General features: G+C 36.0%; 1 protein-coding gene across 1 annotated transcript; it reads left to right on the plus strand.

Annotated features, from left to right (window-relative positions):
- The first annotated feature begins 3,449 nt into the window (after nucleotides 1–3,449).
- Nucleotides 3,450–18,464, plus strand: GTF2A2 (general transcription factor IIA subunit 2). The gene is made up of 5 exons (XM_069459293.1): nucleotides 3,450–3,560; nucleotides 9,036–9,157; nucleotides 9,970–10,074; nucleotides 15,812–15,938; nucleotides 18,207–18,464. The coding sequence occupies exons 2-5, from the start codon at nucleotides 9,086–9,088 to the stop codon at nucleotides 18,230–18,232; spliced, it is 330 nt and encodes a 109-aa protein (XP_069315394.1). The 5' UTR covers nucleotides 3,450–3,560; nucleotides 9,036–9,085; the 3' UTR covers nucleotides 18,233–18,464.
- The last annotated feature ends 1,974 nt before the right edge of the window (nucleotides 18,465–20,438 follow it).

Consider the following 20,438-nt stretch of genomic DNA (forward strand, 5'->3'; position numbering starts at 1 on the left):
GTCATTGTTCCTAATTACAGAGACAACTTGTTGCAAAAGTTATGTTTTTCTAAGTATCTTTTTAAGATAAAAGTGGCCTATATTCTGTTAAACATTAAAATTCAGAGGGAACAGTGGTAACACTTGGGATGTGCTGTGAATCACTAGATTAAAAACATATCTGCTTTAACCTACACTTTAATGGAATCTGGTATAGGGATGTGCCCAACAGTGTTTCATAACCATGACAGTTAAGGTCGTAACTAGTAGGTTAAAAGAAAAGCATTTAAGTTTATTTATAATTTGTAGCTATGTAATATTTTCTCATATTATTCAACTTACTGTTTGAGGTGAAACTACACATAATTGTACTATTTTATCTTTCTGCTGTGGTCATCCATCTGACTTGTTTAATTTGATGCTTCTGTCACTGTTTTTTGTTACACATAGGCTCTGAGTGCCCCTTTTTACTCAGTTTTTCATATGAAGTGATTTGATTCTGTGTTCTGCTTGATCACATTTCTAAGAAAGCACCAACTGACCCCACAGTTTAAGCTTAATAGTCTTTAACCCAGAGGGATGGGTATGAAGAAATAGGATTCTAAGTAGGGTCTAGCAGGGTAGTTAGAAAGAAAGATAAAACTAGAAAGAGAAAGAAAACCTTTAAAAGGGGATAAAGACTTAGCTGTTATCTAAGATGCCACTGAATATGTCCCTCTTAAGGGAAGTACTATATGTGGCAGCTGGTGACACCATTTCTTGTATCCAGGAGGAAAACCTGCAGGCTACCCACAGAATATATGAATAAGGAGACCATGGATCAAAGGGGAAAAGGCTGTTAATACATACCTTTGCTGAGAATTCCTACTTTCCTCTGCTTTCTTTGTCTCTTCATACTGAAACAAGTTTGAACAGAGGGGGTTAACAATTACAGTGCTTAGATTGAAGTTTAGGATTCAGTTAGTTCATATTTCACAGTTGGTAAACATTAATGTAGTCTTCCAAAACGGACATCACTATTTAGTAACTGCACTGAATACTGAAATCTGCTGATTGACAGGTATATATCTATAAGTAGAATTTCTTCAAATGCAATTCCAAAACTGAAAAAGGTAAGGGATCTGCTTTTAGATAGAGACTTTTAAATGACTCTATAGGCATTTCTATTTGGCGGTTTATGTGAATGCTCAGGGAATTTGGGAATTTAATACAAAAGTGGCTTTTTAGATTTTTTTCAATTGATGGATAAATTAGTATTATGATATATCAGGTAGAACAGGCCAGTTTCTTGATGAGGTTAGTAGGTTTGTATGTAAGATGACAGTAGCTTCATCCTTCTTTTCCTCTGTGGTTTGAGGAAAATTATTAAGATTGTTCAGTAAGGTGGGAGAAGGCAATAGGCTGAAAATAGAGATTGATACACCATTCTATGCTGTTTTGTGCCTGATTTTTCCCCTATCCTATGGATGTTTGAGAAATGGATCACAAACAAATATCAGAAGGATGGAGTAAAAAGAGGAATAAATGTACTTATAAGTAGACCTATTTTGCTGTTTAAGTAGTTTATCTTGTCATAGGGAATAGGAATTGTGTAGTTGGAGTTGCTGGGAGAAAGTCAAGAACTTAGACTTACATGAGAAGGCCAACTGGTAAGAGAAGTGTGATATTATCTACTCAATGTTCTAAATGCACAAAAGAATTACATGATGAGCTCTTCATCTCCCTCTCCCCTTCCTGAGATTCTGAATCAGATCAATAGTGAGACCCAGTAATGTAACTTTCCCTTAAAGTTCTAAGTGGTAATTGAAAATTAGTATAGTATGTTGAACTGTAAAGAGTGACACTAAAATCTGGATAGAACAGTTGTGACTATAATAGATCTTCTATTTAATTTGTTATGTTTTGAGAACTAAATAAAATGTGCTATTAAAAATTCACATAAAGCACTTAATAAATCAAGCACAGAGGAAGATCAAGAGTTTAGTGCTTTCATTAAAGAATGATATTAAGATTTTTTGTTTCAAATAGTGGATTTTAAGACATTCTACAAGAGGTGAAAATATTTGCATTTTGAAATTTTTTGCATTTTTACATTCAGTTTGGCTACGGAGGAACTTGGAAAATAACATTATCAGCTACTCCACTGTTTGTATACAGACTTTCTAAAGTTTAATGTTCCTTGAACAGTTGGTTCATTGTTTATTTACATAAACCTAGCTAGTACATATTGGTGGCGTTCAGGGCCACTGACTTGCACAGCCCTTGGGGCACTAGTCACGTAGAACACAATTCAAAGTTTGTTGACACTAACGCACTTTGGTATGCATTTCAAAAATATTTTTGTTACCACAAATTCACATGCTGTCAGTTAAGACAAAATTACTGTACTGTGATCATTTTACTACTATTATTAGGATGATGCTGCCTAGTCTAGTACTGTCATTTTACAGTGTTAGAAATTTAGTTCTGATGTATGTGTGTGCAAGATGTTGTTGATGTGGTCCCTGTAAGAAATACTAGGATTGGTCGTGATTTACTAAGATGTAATATATTTTCTTTTCCTTTGACCTGTTAGGAATACAATAACTTGTCCTGATTTGTTGCACATATTTTTGCAACGTTAATGAATTTAAATAAATAAATTGGAAAACTTGTTTTTGCCTCATTTTATCGGATTTTTCTGTCTTCCATTATGCTACTAGATTTTTTGCTCTGAATTACCTTACAGGCCTTTTCAAGTAATTTCAGACCTTTACTCTTGTTTCTCTTTCTATGAGTCTGAGTGCTCCCTATTCCTTGTAGGAGTAAAGATAGTTTAAGGGCCTGCTCAGAGATCCCAGTTGGTAGCGCTTGTTTTTGCACTGCTGTACACATTACAGCTGCTTTAATCCAGTTAGGATACCATGCATCCTGGCACCTAAAGTAATTTGGGATTGTACAAACTCGAAATATATATTGAAGTATTTGTCTTGCATATTAGGTACAAAGTTTAAATACAAATTCTTCCAAATTAAAATTCTTCATGAATCAATCACAAACTATTATAAAAGCTTGCCAGTCTAAATTAATTGCCGACCTATTGTGAATGGTAAAAAACGATGCCCTGCTGTAATCTTTTCAGAATTTGACTTCAATTTAGTATTGCAAGGTCTTTAACGGTATTATCCTGAACACATTTCAGGCATAAAATGTGAATGTCCTACCTTTCTTTCATTGTGCATCTAACAGTGGAGAAGATTAGTTTCTAAAAATCAAAATTCCCTTACCATTCGGTAAGCCTGGTGAACGCGAATAGGAAGCCTGCCCACCGCTCTAGGGTTCGGCGCTCCGGCCCCGCGCCCCTCCTCTCTCCACACCCCCGCCCTTCCCTCGCCTGGCGTGAGTGGCGTGCGAGAGCGGGCTGGGCGGGGCCTCTCGGCCCATGGACAGGGTGCACTTCCAGGTTCCGCTAGCACTTCCGGGTCGTCGGCCCAGCTCTGCGGTTTCTGCGGCGAGGGAAGCCAGTGGTCGGGTGTAGGAACGTCGTGCTGGGCTCCTGGCAGCTTCTGTCCGCTCTGCGGCGGGAGGCGCCTTTGCCACAGGTAGTGAATGGGTGAGCCGGGCAGGGTAGGGAGGGGAAGTCGGGCCCGCGCTCCCTGCGGGCCCCCGGAGCTGGGGCTGCGGTTGGTTGGGTCGTCTCTGAGGGCGACTTGGAGGGCTCTTCCCTCCCACGGCCGGCCCGTTACCGACTTCGTTGCCGGGGAGGCCCTGCGGCCGGTACCGGGGAAGGGAGGCCAGGCGGCAGGGGACGGTTACGTCCTGTGGCGGGAGGCTTGCGGTCCACCCGGCACCAGCCGAACTGACCGGGGGGAGGTCCTCAGCTGAGCACCGTATTTTCAGCCAGGTGAATGTCTTAAAGCATCCAGATCAGCGACTTGTGTTTCTGCCGCATTTCGGGGAGCATTTCTTAAGAGTCTCTTTCCTGTGTTTCGTCGCTTGTTTGAAGTCTGCTTTCAACTTTCTTCGTGCGAACTCCGACAAAGGAACGAATTTAAACTGGGTTGTTTAATCAAGAAAGACTAGGACTAGTTAACTTCCGAATTTGGAGCTAATTTTCTAGACTGCAAAATGAGAAGGGAGTAATACATTTCTGTAGCTGATACCACATTTAAGATCATTAAAGCGATTAATTTTAACGTTTAAATAACTTTAGCTATTTTCTGGATAACTCTTAGACTTTTGTCAAATGGGGCACAAAATTCTGTAAAGTTTTCATCTACTTTGTAAAGTTTTTATCTCCCTATTGAGACCTCCTTGCCCCTTTTGACACTACACACACACACACGCTGTTTGCCTTCATTCATTTATCAAACAAATGTTTTATTGTGTGTGTCGGGTACTGTTCTAGACGCCCAGTTTACTTCAGTGAATAAAACAGACAAAAATCTGTGCCCTCATGTTGCTTATGCTCTATTGGAGGATGCATAAAATAAACATAAAAGAAGTACATTATATGTATAATGTTTTAGAAGGCGATGGTACCATCAAAGAAATTGAGCAAGAAGATAAGGGGTATGAGGAAGTTTCAGAGAGGAGGCGGGAATTGGTATTTTAAATATGTTGGTCTGTTTAGGCCTCATTTAGTAGGTGCTATTTGAGCAAAAACTTGAAGGAATTAAGAGAGTTAGCCAAGTGAATAGCTGAGGAGAGCCTTCCAGGCAGGAAGAGCAGCCATTACAAAGGCTCTTATGCCTGTCATGTTTGAGGAATAGCAAGGAAGCCAATATGTCTGGAGAGGAATGAGCAAAGGGAGGAGAGGGAAGGGTTAAATAGTAGATAAAGTAGGTGAGATCATGAGTAGCCAGATCATTGTAAGGACTGATGAAAGCAATAGGAGGTTTTTTTGTTTGTTTTTGAGACAGGGTCTGGAACTGTTGCGCTAGAGTGCAGTGGCGTTGTCATAGCCCACTGCAACTTCAAACTCCTGGGTTCAAGCAATCCTGCCTCAGCCTCCCAAGGAGCTGGGACTACAGGCACACCACCACACCTGGCTAATTTTTCTATTTTTTGTAGAGACAGGGTCTCACTTTTGCTCAGGCTGGTCTCGAACTCTCAGTCTCAAGAGATCCTCTGGCCTCAGCCTCCCAGAGTGCTAGGATTACAGGTATGAGCCACTGTGCCTGGCCCATGGAAGAGTTTGAGTAGAGAAGGAAACATGCTCTAACCTATGTTTTAGAAGATTAGCCTGGCTGTGAGTTGTGATTAGAGTATAGGGGGCAAGTGTAGAAGTAGGGAAATCAGTTAGGAGGCTATTACAATAATCCAAATCATGGTGATAGTGGCCAAGGCCAGGGTAATAGCAGTGAAGATGGTGAGAAATGGTTGGATTCTGAATGCATTTTCAAGGTAGACCTTACAGGATTTGCTAGGAGTTGGATGTGAAATGTGACTTCAAAGGTTTTTCCTAAGCCTATAGAAGTATTGAATTATTTCTGCTGAAACACAAAAGATAACAAGTAGAGAGACTGAGTAGGCAGCTAGATCTAGGAATGAGAAGTTCTAATACAGTGTGTGAATTTGTGATTCATCGGCAATGGTATGTAAAGCTATGAGAGTGAATGTTATCACTAAGGAGGGGTTGTAGACAGAAAGTACAGAGGACCAAGGACTGTGTCCTCTGACATTAAGAGTTTAGGGAGAAGAGGATCAACCAACAAACAATATAAAGAATGAACCCGCAAGTTAAAGTTAAAAGGACAACCCAAAAAGTGTAGTGTCCCAGAAGCCAAGGAAAGATCCTTTAACATAGAGGAGGAACTAATCAGCTGTGTGAAATGCTCTGGCCTGGTGAGGATTGAGGATTAGCTTTAGCAGTGCTGTTGGTGACCTTCACCTGTTTCAGTAGAGTGCTGAGGCAAAAGTCAGTTTAAGACAAAATGGGGGAAAAAAGAATGGGAGAGAGTGAGTACAGGCAACTCTAAGTCATTCTGGAAAGGGGAACAAGAGAAATAGAGTGTAGCTGGCAGGGGAAGTGGGTTGAGGGAGTATTTTTGTTTTTTGTTTCTTTTAAGGTAAGTAGCCACCTGTTTGCTGATGGTAATGATCCATAGAGAGAGGAAATTTGATGGTGAGGGAGAGAAGGAACAATTGAATTGTTAGAACAGTCTCCTCCAGTGCCCTAGAGGGGATAACATCTGATACAAAGGTAAATGATTGGATTTAGATAAAAGCATGTAGAATTCAACTATGGTGACAAACAGGGAGGCAGAGTATATGGGTTCAGGTTGAACATCCCAAATCCAAATGCTCCAAAGACCAAAACTATTTGATCACCAACGTGACACTCAAAGGGAATGCTTTTTGAAGAATTTTGGATTTCAGATTTTTGGATTTGGGATGCTCAACCTGTAAGTAAATAAGATGCAAATATTCTAAAATCCAAAACACTTCCAGTCCCAAGCATTTCGGATAAGGGATGTTCAACCTGCATGGATATTGGTAAGTGGTTAGATGTGATTGTGAGTCTGGAAGTTTTCATTGCTTCAGTTTCCTCAGTAAAGCAGAAAATTTTGTATCACACTTAGATACATTTCTAATATTTGATACTAGTGCTTTGATATGCCACTATAGAATAAGCATATGTATCTCAACTTCAGTTATTAGTATGAATGAAAATAAAGCAGTGTGGGAAGGAAGAGGGGTAGTTCTTTTTTATAGCTTGGTCACAGAAAGCCTTTCTGATGAGGTGATATTTGAGCAAACCAAATGAGTAAGTGAACTATGCAGGTATCTGGGAAGAACACACAGCAAAAAGAGCAGCCAGCACAAAGGCCCTCAAGCAGGAACATGCTTTCCATGATGAAGAGCAGCAGGGGACCAGTATGACTGGAGCAGAGTGAGTGGGGTGGGGGGATAAGTAGATAAAGATAGGGGTAGGAGACAGTGGGGGGCCAAATCCCGTAGGCCTTGCAAACCATGGGAAGGACTTTGTGTTTTTTACTCCAAGTGAGAAGGGATGCTGCCATTGGTGGTTCTGAGTAGACCAGTGATGTGATTTGCCGTATATTTTAAAATCTCAGCCTGGCTGCTATGAGGGTGGGGCTGGGATAGGGAAGGGTGGAAAGAGGGAGACCACTTAATGGTCTGTCACATTAATTTTAGTCACAGATGATGGTGACTTAGAGTGATAGCATTGAAGATGGTAGAAGTTGTCAGATTCTGGCTCTATTTAGAAGGAAGAGCTGAAAGGATTGGCTGACAGATTGAATGTCTAGGTAAGAAAAAAAGAAAGACATTAATGTTGACTCTGAGGTTTTGGGGCTTATTACTAGATGACTAGATTTTCTGTTTACTCAGGTGGATAAAACTGAAAACATCAAATTTGGAAGGGTAGTATCAGGAATTTGCTTTTTGATTAATTTGAGCTACCTACTTGATATTTTTATCCAGTGTCAAGTAGGCAGTTATATGTGGGTTGTCTAGAAGGTATCCAGCCATGTGGTATGAAAAATTGTATTAAGAATGGCTGGATACTTTCCGGACAGCCCTGGTATATGTGTACAAAGGGAGAATTCAGGGGTGGAGGTACACATTTGGGAGTCTAAGCCTGGATGAGGTAACTAAGGGAATAAAGCATATGGAAAAGAGAAGACCTAAGAAGCCTTAGGGCAGTTCAGTAGTTAGAAGTCAGGGAACTGAGGAGGAACCAGCAAGAAAAAAACAAGAAATGTAGTAGTATCTAGTGAGGTGATAGGAGAAAACTGAGAGTGGTGTCCCATAGCCAAAGAAATATTACAAAAAGGCAGAAGTGATCTGTCGTAGCAAATGCAGACAAGGCATGTAATGTGAAGAGACTGATGGCTGACCATTAATTTTGCTGAATTTTACTTGTGTCTCCTCCTGTCCATCTCTAGACTGAAAGTGCCATGAGGTCAGGGATCTTATACCTGACAAGTAGTAGCTCAGTTAATATTTGTTGACTCTGTACTACTGCTACCCCTTTTAAGCCTTCATCCCTCATCTATTTCTTTTTTTTTTTAATTGATACATAATAGATTTATGTTTGGGGGTACATGAGATAATATACATTTATATAATTAGATCAGGATAATTGGGATATCCATCATCTTAAATATTCATCTTTATGCTACGAACATTTGAATTATTCTTTCTAGCTATTTTAAATGTACAATACATTAATGTTAACTATAGTCATGTTACTGATCTATCAAACACCCAGTCTTATTTCTTCTGACTGGATATTTGTACCCATCTGTTTCTAATCTCACACTCAAACCCATTTGACCTTTTTTGCCCAAAATGCTTCAGTGGCACTCCATTGCCCGAACCTCTCCTGCAGAATAAGTTCATCCATGCCATCTCTTTAGCCACTCCCTGTTAACACTTAATGCCCTAATAATGTGGAATAGTTTGTTTCTCAAACTGAAGAATCAGTTTGAAGAAACAGGAAGCTTTTCTGAGCCACTTCTCTTAGCCCACAGGCAGCCTCCATAGTATGCTGTGTACCTCTATCACAGGTCTTATTTTATACTGAATTTAACCTTTTTATATGTCCATTACCCTCTCCAGGATATAAATTTAGGATTGGGAGTATATCTTTAGTCCTCTTCCTCTTGCTGGTACCTATCACAGTGCCATCCTTTTGGTAGGCACTCTATAAATACTGAATTTTAAGAGAACAGGAAAATAAAGGGGCAGGCATGCAAATCTGGGCTGAAGATTGTCTGCATCAGTCACTTGACAGCAAATAGAAAGGATGGTTCATGAAAAATTCTTGCTTTAGAAGGCAGACTTTTGAAAAGTGGTAAAGATATACATTTTTATAAATATAACATCTAAACTGTATAAAGGCGTATAAATGCCTATGTCAAAATTACAGAAAAGAGAAAAATCATTAACTGTTGTAATTATAAAATTATTATATAGTAACTTGCAATTACTAAGAATCCTACTAGTATTAAAACTGTCTTAGACTATATGAAGTAGACTGTATTATATAATTTATGTTACAGTATGATCTTTTTTTTTTTTTTAACAATTTTATATTAAATTTTTAGGACATCAATGCAAGCCTGAATAAGAATAACAATTTCTTCCTCCTAAAGCCATGGCATATCAGTTATACAGAAATACCACTTTGGGAAACAGTCTTCAGGAGAGCCTAGATGAGCTCATACAGGTGAGTCTGAAAATCAAACATTTTTATTTCAGTGGGCCTGCAATAATTCTCATCATATCCTTTATCCCATGCAAAGAGATATGAGGTAAAATCGCTTAGACCATTTGACCTAGCAAGTCAGTATCACTCACCAATGAATAACCTGAGATTCCTGTTTATTGTACCATCCTGACAACGGCACACAAAATATGATGATTGAATGATACAGTTGAATATAGCTAAATCTTCAAAATTTTTTGTTAAACATAAAAATTGAGATTGTTGATTTTAGACTCATGTTTTATGTACCTTTAAGATAATTTTGTCTAATTCAGTAAAGTATTTTTAGATTTAAATTAGAATTTTGAATTTATATTTCAATTTTAAGAGAATTAACTTTTTAATATAAACCTCCCAACCAAGAACAAATTAAGTATTTTCATTTGTTGATATGTTTTATGGGCTTTAATAAGATCTAATAGGTGTTTTTTTAATATAGGCCCTGTGTATTTTATTTAAAAGAAATGGTTCCTTCGAGTTATTGAAAACCTCTTTCCAGACACTGTGAAAGGAAGATAGACAAAGTTTTGTTCTGGCTTTGTAACATCACAGCATGTTTTCTTTTTAAAATTATTTTTGTGTCAAGATAATGCAAAAGATATTTTCAGGTTTCAGGCTTTGCTTCTTCATTGTCCATTATGGCAAAGGAGAATAAAGAATTCTAGTTCAGAGGCTCTGGTTAACCTCAGTTAAATTTTAGGTGAAAATTTGTGTATTTTTACTTATTTTGATGTTCTTCCCTAAGAGGATTTATGACCTTTACTTTTTCTCAGTCTCAACAGATCACCCCCCAACTTGCCCTTCAAGTTCTACTTCAGTTTGATAAGGCTATAAATTCAGCATTGGCTCAGAGGGTCAGGAACAGAGTCAATTTCAGGGTAAGGATATTTTCCTAAATTCAGAAGCCTGCATCAGTGGTTGTTACAATAGTGTTTTTTAGGACCCCTACATACTTGTTAATCATAAGAGGAAGACATGGTTTAGTCAAATTTTGGAATCTGTTTTATAATAACTAAATTATAATACTTTTCAATCAACTGTATACTACTAAGTTCATCCACTTAATGTGAGATAGAGTTGCTTTTAGATTTTTATTCCGTTGTTTCACAAATCAGCCTGTGTATGTTTGGCTACCTTCCCTGAAGACTTACTGAGATTTTAAGCACCTGAAACATTATCTGCAGAATTGAAGGTAAGTGGCAAAGTAACACCCTAGGTTCACAGTTAGGTTTCAAACTCTGGCTTTCACCCATACCAGGGAAGTATACTGTTATTTCTAGAAACTTCATGTTATCTCCCACCCACTCCTTGATAACATGGCTTATAAAAACTTGATCTAGTGGTAGATAATAGTCTGTTTTGATAGCTTAATCTCATTTGAGTCATTTATGCTTTGAAAAGTCATCCATTCAAAGCCAAACAAAAGTATGTTCCAATTTCATAGTAAATTCAGATTAAGGGCCCATTGAAAAAATCATAGTAGAATAGAAATAATTTTACCATATTATGATGATGTAATATGATATTGAAGGAGTCATATAACATAGTTTATAATGTTTGGTTATTGTCCAATTTATCTAATTTATGTTTATGTTGTATTACAAGGCATAACCAAAATGTATAAATTAAAAGGTTAAGATATATGAAAATCTTTAATACTCTAAGGAGCAAAGGAAAAAAACTAAAAATAAATAAAATATATGACAATGAATATATAAAAAGAACTTAGAGGTTACCTTGCATTTAAAAGAACCTTAGTATTTTAGGTTGTTTTATTTTTGGTTTTGTTGGTGATGAAAAACACAAAGGACAAATTTATTATTTATTCAACAAACATTTGAGTGCCTGTTACATACCAGACATTGTTCTAGATATTGTGAATACAAAAATGAACAAGGTAGACAAGACTATTTGACTTACATTTTAAGACTATAAAATTTGACGAGTTGATTCTTGAATTTTTAACAGCAACAATTCTGGCAAAATTAGTTTGTGTGTTTGTATAACCATATGTAAAAACCTGCCTAGTTGATTCATGTTAATATATTAACTTTGCCCATGTAGAAAATTTGGTGGACTACTTACTAGAGGGTATAAAGTTCACAAGGTCTGAATAGTCTTCTAGTTGAGTTATTATAGGTTTCTAGTTTGGATCTCTCTAGCTAAAGTTAACAGTAATTTGATGTTTGAATTTCTCTTGCCTAGTGTTTTGTAAGTTTTTCTATTTTCTGAGAGCTGTACATACTCAGTCTTTACCAGGACTTTTCCATTATTGCTTTTCTTTTCCTGCTGTTACTGTTCTAGCTCAGGCTTTCGTCACTCTGCTCCCTCCTGGGTTACAGCCAACTTGATCAATTTTAAGTCTAGAATGTTTGCAAATAGCATTCTGTTTAGCTTGGTGAAGCACATGGCCAAGACAAAAGAGATAATACATTGGTAATCTTATTTTCAAAGCTATATTGCTAGATCACACTTAATATATGTTTTTATTTATAACAATTTTTGCTGTCCTAGCAATTAGGTTAAGTACTCATTAAAAGAATAATATAGCATGTTAAATTGCTTTTTGTTTTAAGTCCTTATATGAATTCCATGTAAGTGAAATTATTTGGTAGAATATTATAGGAAAAAAATCTCCCTGCCTATGAAAGGTAAGGTTTTAATTATTTATATGTTGAAATGTGTTAGTAAAAAAGTAAAAATCTATGTACCAAGGACCTTGATCTGAATTAATTTTTAGGGAGAAAATTCAGATTGAACTAGTATGTATAACTGGGCTTTTAAAGAGCCATTGTTGCCGGGAACAGTGGCGTGCACCTATAATCCCAGCTACTCCGGAGACTGAGACGGGAAGATCACTTGAGCCCAGGGGTTCAAGACTATCCTGAGCAACATAGCGAGAACCCATCTCTTAAAAAAAAAAAAAAAATTAAAAAAGCCATTGTATGTTTTTGAGAGAATGTATGCCCACAGATAAAAGTAATGATTATTTAAGCATTATAATACTGAGCTTCAAACAGTAATTAAGCAAGCATTAAGAGATTTAATGGTCAAAAAAAAAAGATGTAATGGTCAAGAAAAAGCCTTTCTAACAACATTTTTCTTTTCCCTGTTTTTGATGGTTCTATAACGAACATGTTATTATATAACTTTTCAGATGTTTTTTAACTTAAAAAAAGTGCTGCCCAGTTATGACACATGTAAATGCATGTAAATAGAGACGTTTATTACATTAACAATGTCTGGATACTCTCTGGTCAGCCTTGTGTGTGCACATGCGCATACATATATGCATATATATATATATATATATATATAAAATATATATGAGGTGTACTGAAGGTACACTTAGGCCAAATGACTATGTTAAAGTCAATATCTGACCAAAGCCAAATACAATCTTTTAGAAGGAACTTTTTAAACATAAAGAATAAATCTACGCTAGGTAGCTCACACCTGTAATCCCAGCACTTTGGAAGGCTGAAGCGGGAGGACCACTTGAGGCCAGGAGTTCAAGACCAGCCTGGACAACATTGTAAGACCCTGTCTCTATAAAAGATTTTTTAAAAGAATACGTCTAAAATTTTACTTAAAAATATAATTATTCTTTTAGTACTTACACTGCACTTGAGATGCTTAATAGATCCTGACTTTCAAATAAAGACAGTGAGAAAGCAAGATATTTAAATAACTAAAAATTATATATAATTTATATAAAAATATGTAAAATTTATATAACTAAAAATTATCTTATTTCATGTTGGGGGTTTTAATTCACCAAATTATTCTAAAGGTTAGGTTCACATTATGTATTTTCTTATGTTTAAGTTTTTTTTTAACATTGTTGGCTCTGTAATTATCTAGCTGATGTAATCTTTAATTATGTTAATCATCAATTTATTTTAATCTAAAATTGGAAAGCATTTAATAACTGTTTCATATGTAAAATTAATGTTTTCACAATCAAGTTTTATAGCATTTTACTTTCTTAATAAAACAAGTGTATACATTTATACTACAACTAATCTGTTATGATTATATATTTTTCAGTCCAAGCTACATCTAAAATGCTTTATTTATATTTGAAAGTGAATATTCACATACTGACCATAAATCTCAACAGCATGCTTTGTTCAGATTGTTGACACAGCTAACATCAATTATCCAGTGAGAGTAACCAACATACTTAGACGGTCATGGATTACTTACAAATTCAGGGTGCCAGAAATGAACATAGAAATTGTATTTGGCTGTTTAGGTTTCCAAAGTGTCAGATTGTAGCAAAGGAGCAGATAATTTTTAAATATTTTTTTACATTTACAATTCTTTAGCCGGGCGCGGTGGCTCACGCCTGTAATCCTAATACTCTGGGAGGCCGAGGCAGGAGAATCACTTGAGATCAGGAGTTCAAGACCAGCCTGAGCAAGAGCGAGACCCCGTCTCTACTAAAAATAGGAAAAAAGTTAGCCAGTCAACTAAAAATAGAAACAAAAAATTAGCCGGGCTTGGTGGCTCACGCCCGTACTCCCAGCTACACGAGAGGCTGAGGCAGTAGGATCACTTGAGCCCAGGAGTTTGAGGTTGCTGTGAGCTAGGTTGACGCCACGGTACTCGCTCTAGCTCGGGCAACAAAGCAAGACTCTGTCTCAAAAATAATAATAATACAGTTCTCTGTCTTGACTTAACATATCATAAGTGATTTTCTATGCATTAATTACTACTCCACTAAAAATGCTCTTGCCAAGTTACTTTTACTAAACCTAATGCATAATTTGTGATACTGTTGATTATTCCCTCTTTTTTAAAACTCATACTTTCCTTGAAACCATACTGTTAGCTTTTCTTCTATTCCCTAGCCTCTTACTGTCAGGCTCCTTTTTAGTTTTCTTCTATCTCTGCCTATCATTTAATTGTTGGTATTCCTTAGAGTTATATATCCTCCACATATTCTCCTTGAATGATCTCATCTAACCCTCTGGCCTTAATTGTACTGGATAAGTTCATGTTCCCATGCTTTCTCCTACACTCTAACTGCTTATTGGACATCGTAACTTAGATATATATGAAACTCAACAAGTTCCAAACTTAACTCTCCTCCCAAACTGACTTTTTCTGTGAATGCATTGTCACTCAAGCCAGAAACTTGGGAGTTACCTTAGATTTCTCTCTCCCTACGCCAACATATTTACAGTTGTCAAGTCCTGTTGGGTCTACCTTTTAAAGTCTCTTCATTTTTTTTTTTTTTTTTTTTTTTCCGTTTTTTAAGTCTCTTCATTTCTATTGATCTCCTTGCTACTACTGTAGTAAAGCCACTTTTACCTCTCTAATTCACCCAGCTAAGAGGTATCATCTTCATGGATGGTCTTCCTTCAGTCTTATTCCCCTATAGTCCATTCTTCATGTCATCACCAAAAATGCAGATTTGATCATGTGACTCCTCTGCTTAAAATCCTTCATTGACCTCCCAGTACTGTTACAGGATAGGGCAAAAGTTTTCCAAGGTTGTCCATGGTCTCCTTCACCTTAGGACCTCCTGACACATTCTGTTTTCTGCAATCTACTACTGGTAGCAATTTTTAATATTATTATACTACTGCAGAGAGCATTTGTGCATTTGATGCTTTTTTTTCTAAATTGAAGATTTTTAGGCATTTAAATGCCTTATCAAATGCTAAATTTCATATGTGACTATATGTGTGCGTGTGTGTATCTCAGGTTTTGATTGTATTCTATTGGTTGGCATGTATCCTTGACTTTTACCACACTCTTTAAATTTCCTTTTAGGCCAGTGTGGTGGCTCACACCTGTAATCCCAGCACTTTGGGAAGCCAAGGATTGCTTGAGGCCAGGAGTTCAAGACCAGCCTGGGGAACATAGTGAGACCCCATCTTTACAAAAAATTTAAAAATTAGCTGGGTGTGTTGTTGGTGTACACCTCCAGCTACTCAGGAGACTGAAGTAGGACGATCACTTGAGCCCAGGCATTCCAGGTTATAGTGAGCTATGATCATGCCACACACTCCAGCCTGGGTGACAGAGCGAGACCCTATCTCTAAAAATAAAATAAAATTTCCTTTTAATGCTCAAATATATATTCCTGCTCCTTAACAACTTTTTTATTAACTAGAAGAATGCAAGTTGCACAGGATAATGAATATTGTAGTTTTAGTGGCTAATACAGTAATGCATCTGAGCTAACTAACGGGATTAAAATTAATAAGTATGGAGAATTAACATACACAAAATATGTAGCTTTTTGAAAGTATTTACATAAAGATTCAAATGAACTTTCATAATTTAGCCACATGGAGGCAGTAGAAATACAAGTTCAAGTTTTCATTCCACTTTTCTTCATATTTCAGGTAAGTAATTTGCACACTCTTTTACAGTGCTGAAAATAGTCTGCTAACTGAAATGTTTTTTAGCTCTTAGCAAATTTATCTAAGGTTGTCCTTTTTTTTAAGTAAATAGGATTAAAATGAAGGAAAATCTTAAACATTAAACATGCTATTTTAACAGTTATGTACTTAGTAGAAAGTTCTCTTAAATTGCTTTGAAGAAAAATGTGAGAGGAAAAAATGACTTCATGGTATGTCTAAATATTTTGTTTTAAAGGGCTCTCTAAATACGTACAGATTCTGCGATAATGTGTGGACTTTTGTATTGAATGATGTTGAATTCAGAGAGGTGACAGAACTTATTAAAGTGGATAAAGTGAAAATTGTAGCCTGTGATGGTAAAAGTAAGTGTTTGCCTAATTACTGTGAAAGCAAAACTACGTGAAATCTTGTTTTTATGAGTCTCTAGAAAATCTTCATCTATATTGAAAGCCTAAGGGGGAAAATGGCCAAATGATCAACTCCCTTGATGGAGACCTAACTTCTATCTCAACTAGATTCTGAATTCTAGATCTCAAACCATCCTCTTAACTGACTTTAGGTATATATACATTTCAAATGACAGACCACTAACACAGATTGAATTTGTATGGAGAAGAAGATAAGCAAATTAAAATTTTTTCTTCCCTATTTTAGTTGCAAATTTTAAGTCTTTATCAGGCTTTTCACAGACACCTTTTTCTTTAAGGAAGTGTTTAATTTTGACAATATAGTCTATGGCTTCTATGTTGCTGGAAATATAAAATTTTATAATTAAAAACTTATTTTAAAGCAGATTTTAACCATAAGAACCTTGCAGGTCACAATGGTAAATATCCATTCCTCTAATCTGTTACATCTGTGTGGTGAATTTTCCACACCAGACCCAGGAACTTGTTAGGTCCTTAAATGTTTCAGAAGCTATACATCGCTTTCTGTTTCACGATTCATTATTTCCATTTTGCTAATGATGTTTTAAATATGTGCTTATGTTTGCTTTATAATCTGAACCATTTGTGTTTAGAGCAGCTATTTAAGAATAGTCTCTTCCAAATGAGAAAGTCTTTAAACCTAGCAACATTACAATGACTTGTATCGTTAAGGTTAACTAGGAATAATCATTTTGAGAATTTAAGCATAGTTGACTTTTTAATATAGTCATCAGATACTTACATCTTTTTTGTTGTTATAGCAAGGAACAATTTTATTTTATATTTAGGTCTTTTTTTTTAAAATTCCCATGAAGGTGGTACTATTTCTTGGATCACAAGATAATAACATTTCTATATTTGAGATAATGTATAAATTTTTTTCATAATTTTTCCTGTAATTGAAGCTAATAGCATTCTCATAGTTCTTCAGTTTTTAAGTTTTTATTAGACTGTAGAATTTGGGCATTTATAATTCCTGGACCTCTGTGAAAATGAGTTCATGATATACACCAGCACTGTTCAGTAGAACTTTCTGTAATGATGGCAGTGTTTCATGTATACATTTTTCAATAGTCGTGCATCGCTGTTGAGTAGTTAAAATGTGGGTAGGGCAACTGAGGGACTTAATGCTTTAATTTTATTTAGTTTTATTAGTTAATTTCAATTAATTTAAATAGCCACATGTGGCTAGCCAGTGACTACCATATTGGACAGCACAGATACAGGTTAATAGTCCATTTCAGCCATTTGAACCATAGCTAAGAACCAAAAAGTCAGTAAAGAAGGCCTCTGAACAAACTTAATAGTATCAAAGTGTCCATGTAAAGATATGTATTTTACTGATAGGAGCTCCTATCTGGTGGTCCTTAGAGTGTGTTACTTAAAGATACAACGTTTTGCAAACTTTGCTGGATGAGAAGTAACAATGCAGCCTTATCTATTACAGCAGTTCTGAGGAGCTTCCCCCATTTATAGCACAGTGTAGTAATTGATCTTCAAGGAAAAAATTGTTGAAGATTCAAGAAAAGCTTAGATCGTGTTCCGTTTACTATATAGCTACAGAAAAGAATGCAGTCGTAGAAATTTTTCTTTCCAGAATAAAAATGGTTTGCCATTTACAGGTATAGGTAAGTTTAAATGATTAAGAAAATACATTCCTGAATGATGCCAGATAAGTGAGGGACTACTATAAAGTAAGTCCATTTTATTGTAAAAGTCAGCTTTCTGAAGTAAGGTTGAGTTCTTAATAAAGAAGCAGAGAAAAAGTGATAATAGCTAGAATGGCCTGTGATGGTAAAAAGTGTTTGCCTAATTTTGATCTGTTTCTCACCAGGAAATATCTCTAAATACAATTCTCTTCTGATTATATGTTATGGTCCTTTGTGGTTTAAAATTTAAGGACAGAGGACCTGAAAAAAATGTGGTTATATAGCAGTTATATGAACCAAATGTGGTTTAACCTGGTTTTTCCCATGGACAGGTATATGTCTTTTTATCTCTACCTTAAAAGAAAAGTTATTGAAGTTCTCAAAGTATTTCCATTGGTCAACTTCCCTCTTCATACTTGCCTCCTATTCTTACCCACCCCTCAAACCACCACCACCATTAGTCTTATTTTCTTTTTTTAAAGATATTCTTAAATATTTAAATTTAAAATTAAGTTGCTTCTTGAATTTACTCTCTCTCTCCTTTGTTTCCTAGATACTGGCTCCAATACTACAGAATGAATAGAAAACAATGGCTTTTTTATGCTATCTTCTATTATTATTCATCACTTTTTGAAGAGAAGCATAGAAGAGACTTTTTTTTAATTTATTCTAGCATTGCAGAAATGACTACACTGTGTTATATGAAAATTCCAGTAGAAAGATGCTTATAACTCTGTAGCCTCTTACCTTACAGCCTCTTACAGCATGAAAAAACATAACTTTTTTTTAATGACAAATCAAAACTTGTTGCCTTCCTAAGAATATTCTTTAATAAACTCATTTTAAAACTCTTTGTGAGTAATGACTGGCGAAGCTATTAAGCTAGCAACGTGAAGATATTAGATAAACGTTTTGAAAAAGTACCATGTTCCTTGCAAAGGAAATCAGAAAATGCATTAATTTCAATAAAGTCATGTTACTTTTGTCAGTTGTAACTTGATCTGATAAAAGCATCAGCAGGGGCAAAACCAAATTCTGGATGTAATTTTGCTAAGAAAATACCTTTTTTAAAGTACAAAACCAAGGGTAATCATTGGTATAAAAAGCCCAAATACAACTCGATTAGGAAAAGTTAGACAATCTTTAAACAGGTTCAGTAGCAAAAACAAAAACAAGAAAACTATTCCAAACAACATAAAATAGTCCTATTTGACAAGTCAAATATCTACATTTGACGACTTACTAGACTTTCAATAAAAAGTCCTTAATGTCTGACATGTGATTCCATATCTTTGTGTACTTAATAAGACCTGGCTGTTTTTATCATTTAGTAAGAGTAGGCTCTTGACAGCCCCATCCTGGGTCAACCCCAGTTCACTCCTAGTTCAGCGTTCTTAAGCTACTACATAGAGATGAAAGGTTACCTTTTTTCCTCTGCTGATAAGAGTTGGCGACAATATTAAGCAAAATAGCTTTTCATAAACCTATTAAAATGATAAATAGCTCTTTATGTTGCACACAGTCCCCTATTCTCAGTAGTGGGAGAAGACTGATGTTAATATATAACATATAGGTAACATTTTTAAGCAAGGCTGAAGTCTAAACAGCACAGAAATGAGACTTGTTTGTAGGATAATAGCCAACATTAATTACATTGAAACTAAGTGTTATTGTGTTAGAGATTATTTTGGCTAGTCCTCACAACAGCCCTGGAAAGAAGTTTGTTCCCTTTTTACAGATTAAGAACATGACACAGATTACCAAAGTTCACATAATTAGAATTTTCTTACTTGCAATTAGTCAAAATTAAGCCTTTAGAAGTTCAACATAGTGGTTGAGAGACAAGTATGTTAATAGTAAACTTGGTCGTTACAGAAATCAGAATATCACTTAAGGAGCAAGTCATGGTTTAACATACTGCCACACTCCAAAAAGAAGTTTTTCTTGAGGCCATGGTATTTTATGAAAATAGAATAAAAACTTCAAAAACAAAATGATCCTTTCTAATCTAATGAAGTTTATTTTTTGTCTTTGTGAGTTACATGCAATGCAATCCACGTTTTTAGAATTGTCAATATTAATTGTAACAATAAAGAATATCAACAAGATTTTCACAAACCAATTGCAGGATTTTGCCCAGGGGACCACCCATCACATAATATGTACGCTACAGCATGGCAGAGTGAGTTGCCTGCCCACCACACAGCTCCCAAGGTAAAGAGATGAACGAGTCATATATGCCTCAGGAGGCCCTGGGCTCAAAATGTGTTAAACTTTTTTCCTGTTAGTCACTGAAATCTTAACAGAAGGAAGGATAAGGCTGAAGTTATTATATACCTGTTTGGGAACTTAACATCTTATAAATGATGTCAGTGAATTGTGCTTGTAAGAGATACAGAAGTAGCATGACCATAGGTGAGTTTCTTACATGGCTAACTGGCTTGGCCTACTAATTGGAATAATAGTTTATGCCGTTCTCTGGATGCACCTGAAGTTGTTACCTCATCGTGTCAGAATAGCCCTTGACTCTCACATTAAAACTTTCTCATCGGCTGCTCTCTGCTCCGCTGCCTTTGGCGGTGCAGAGGGTAGTTGCTGGCAAATAATATTTAATACCAAAAAAAAATTAAAAAAATAAAACTTTCTCATCCATGCAACCCATTCTGTGTAATTTATCTGCATGTTCCCTTCCTAACCTTAACTAGCAACATTGCTCCAGTTAAGCTTAAGAAAGAAAAAAAATCTAAGCTCTTTCATGTTTGGTTATGCTGATTCCTCCATTTTT

This window comes from Eulemur rufifrons, chromosome 2 (genome assembly GCF_041146395.1).
Source record: "Eulemur rufifrons isolate Redbay chromosome 2, OSU_ERuf_1, whole genome shotgun sequence".
Classification (NCBI taxonomy): domain Eukaryota; kingdom Metazoa; phylum Chordata; class Mammalia; order Primates; family Lemuridae; genus Eulemur; species Eulemur rufifrons.

Excerpts from the sequence above, each read along its gene's own strand:
- GTF2A2 (XM_069459293.1), top strand. The coding sequence starts at position 9,086 with ATGGCATATCAGTTATACAGAAATACCACTTTGGGAAACAGTCTTCAG. Across the intron at positions 10,075-15,811 it reads GGAACAGAGTCAATTTCAGG|GGCTCTCTAAATACGTACAG; the intron begins GTAAGGATATTT and ends TTTGTTTTAAAG. Across the intron at positions 15,939-18,206 it reads TGTAGCCTGTGATGGTAAAA|ATACTGGCTCCAATACTACA; the intron begins GTAAGTGTTTGC and ends TTTGTTTCCTAG.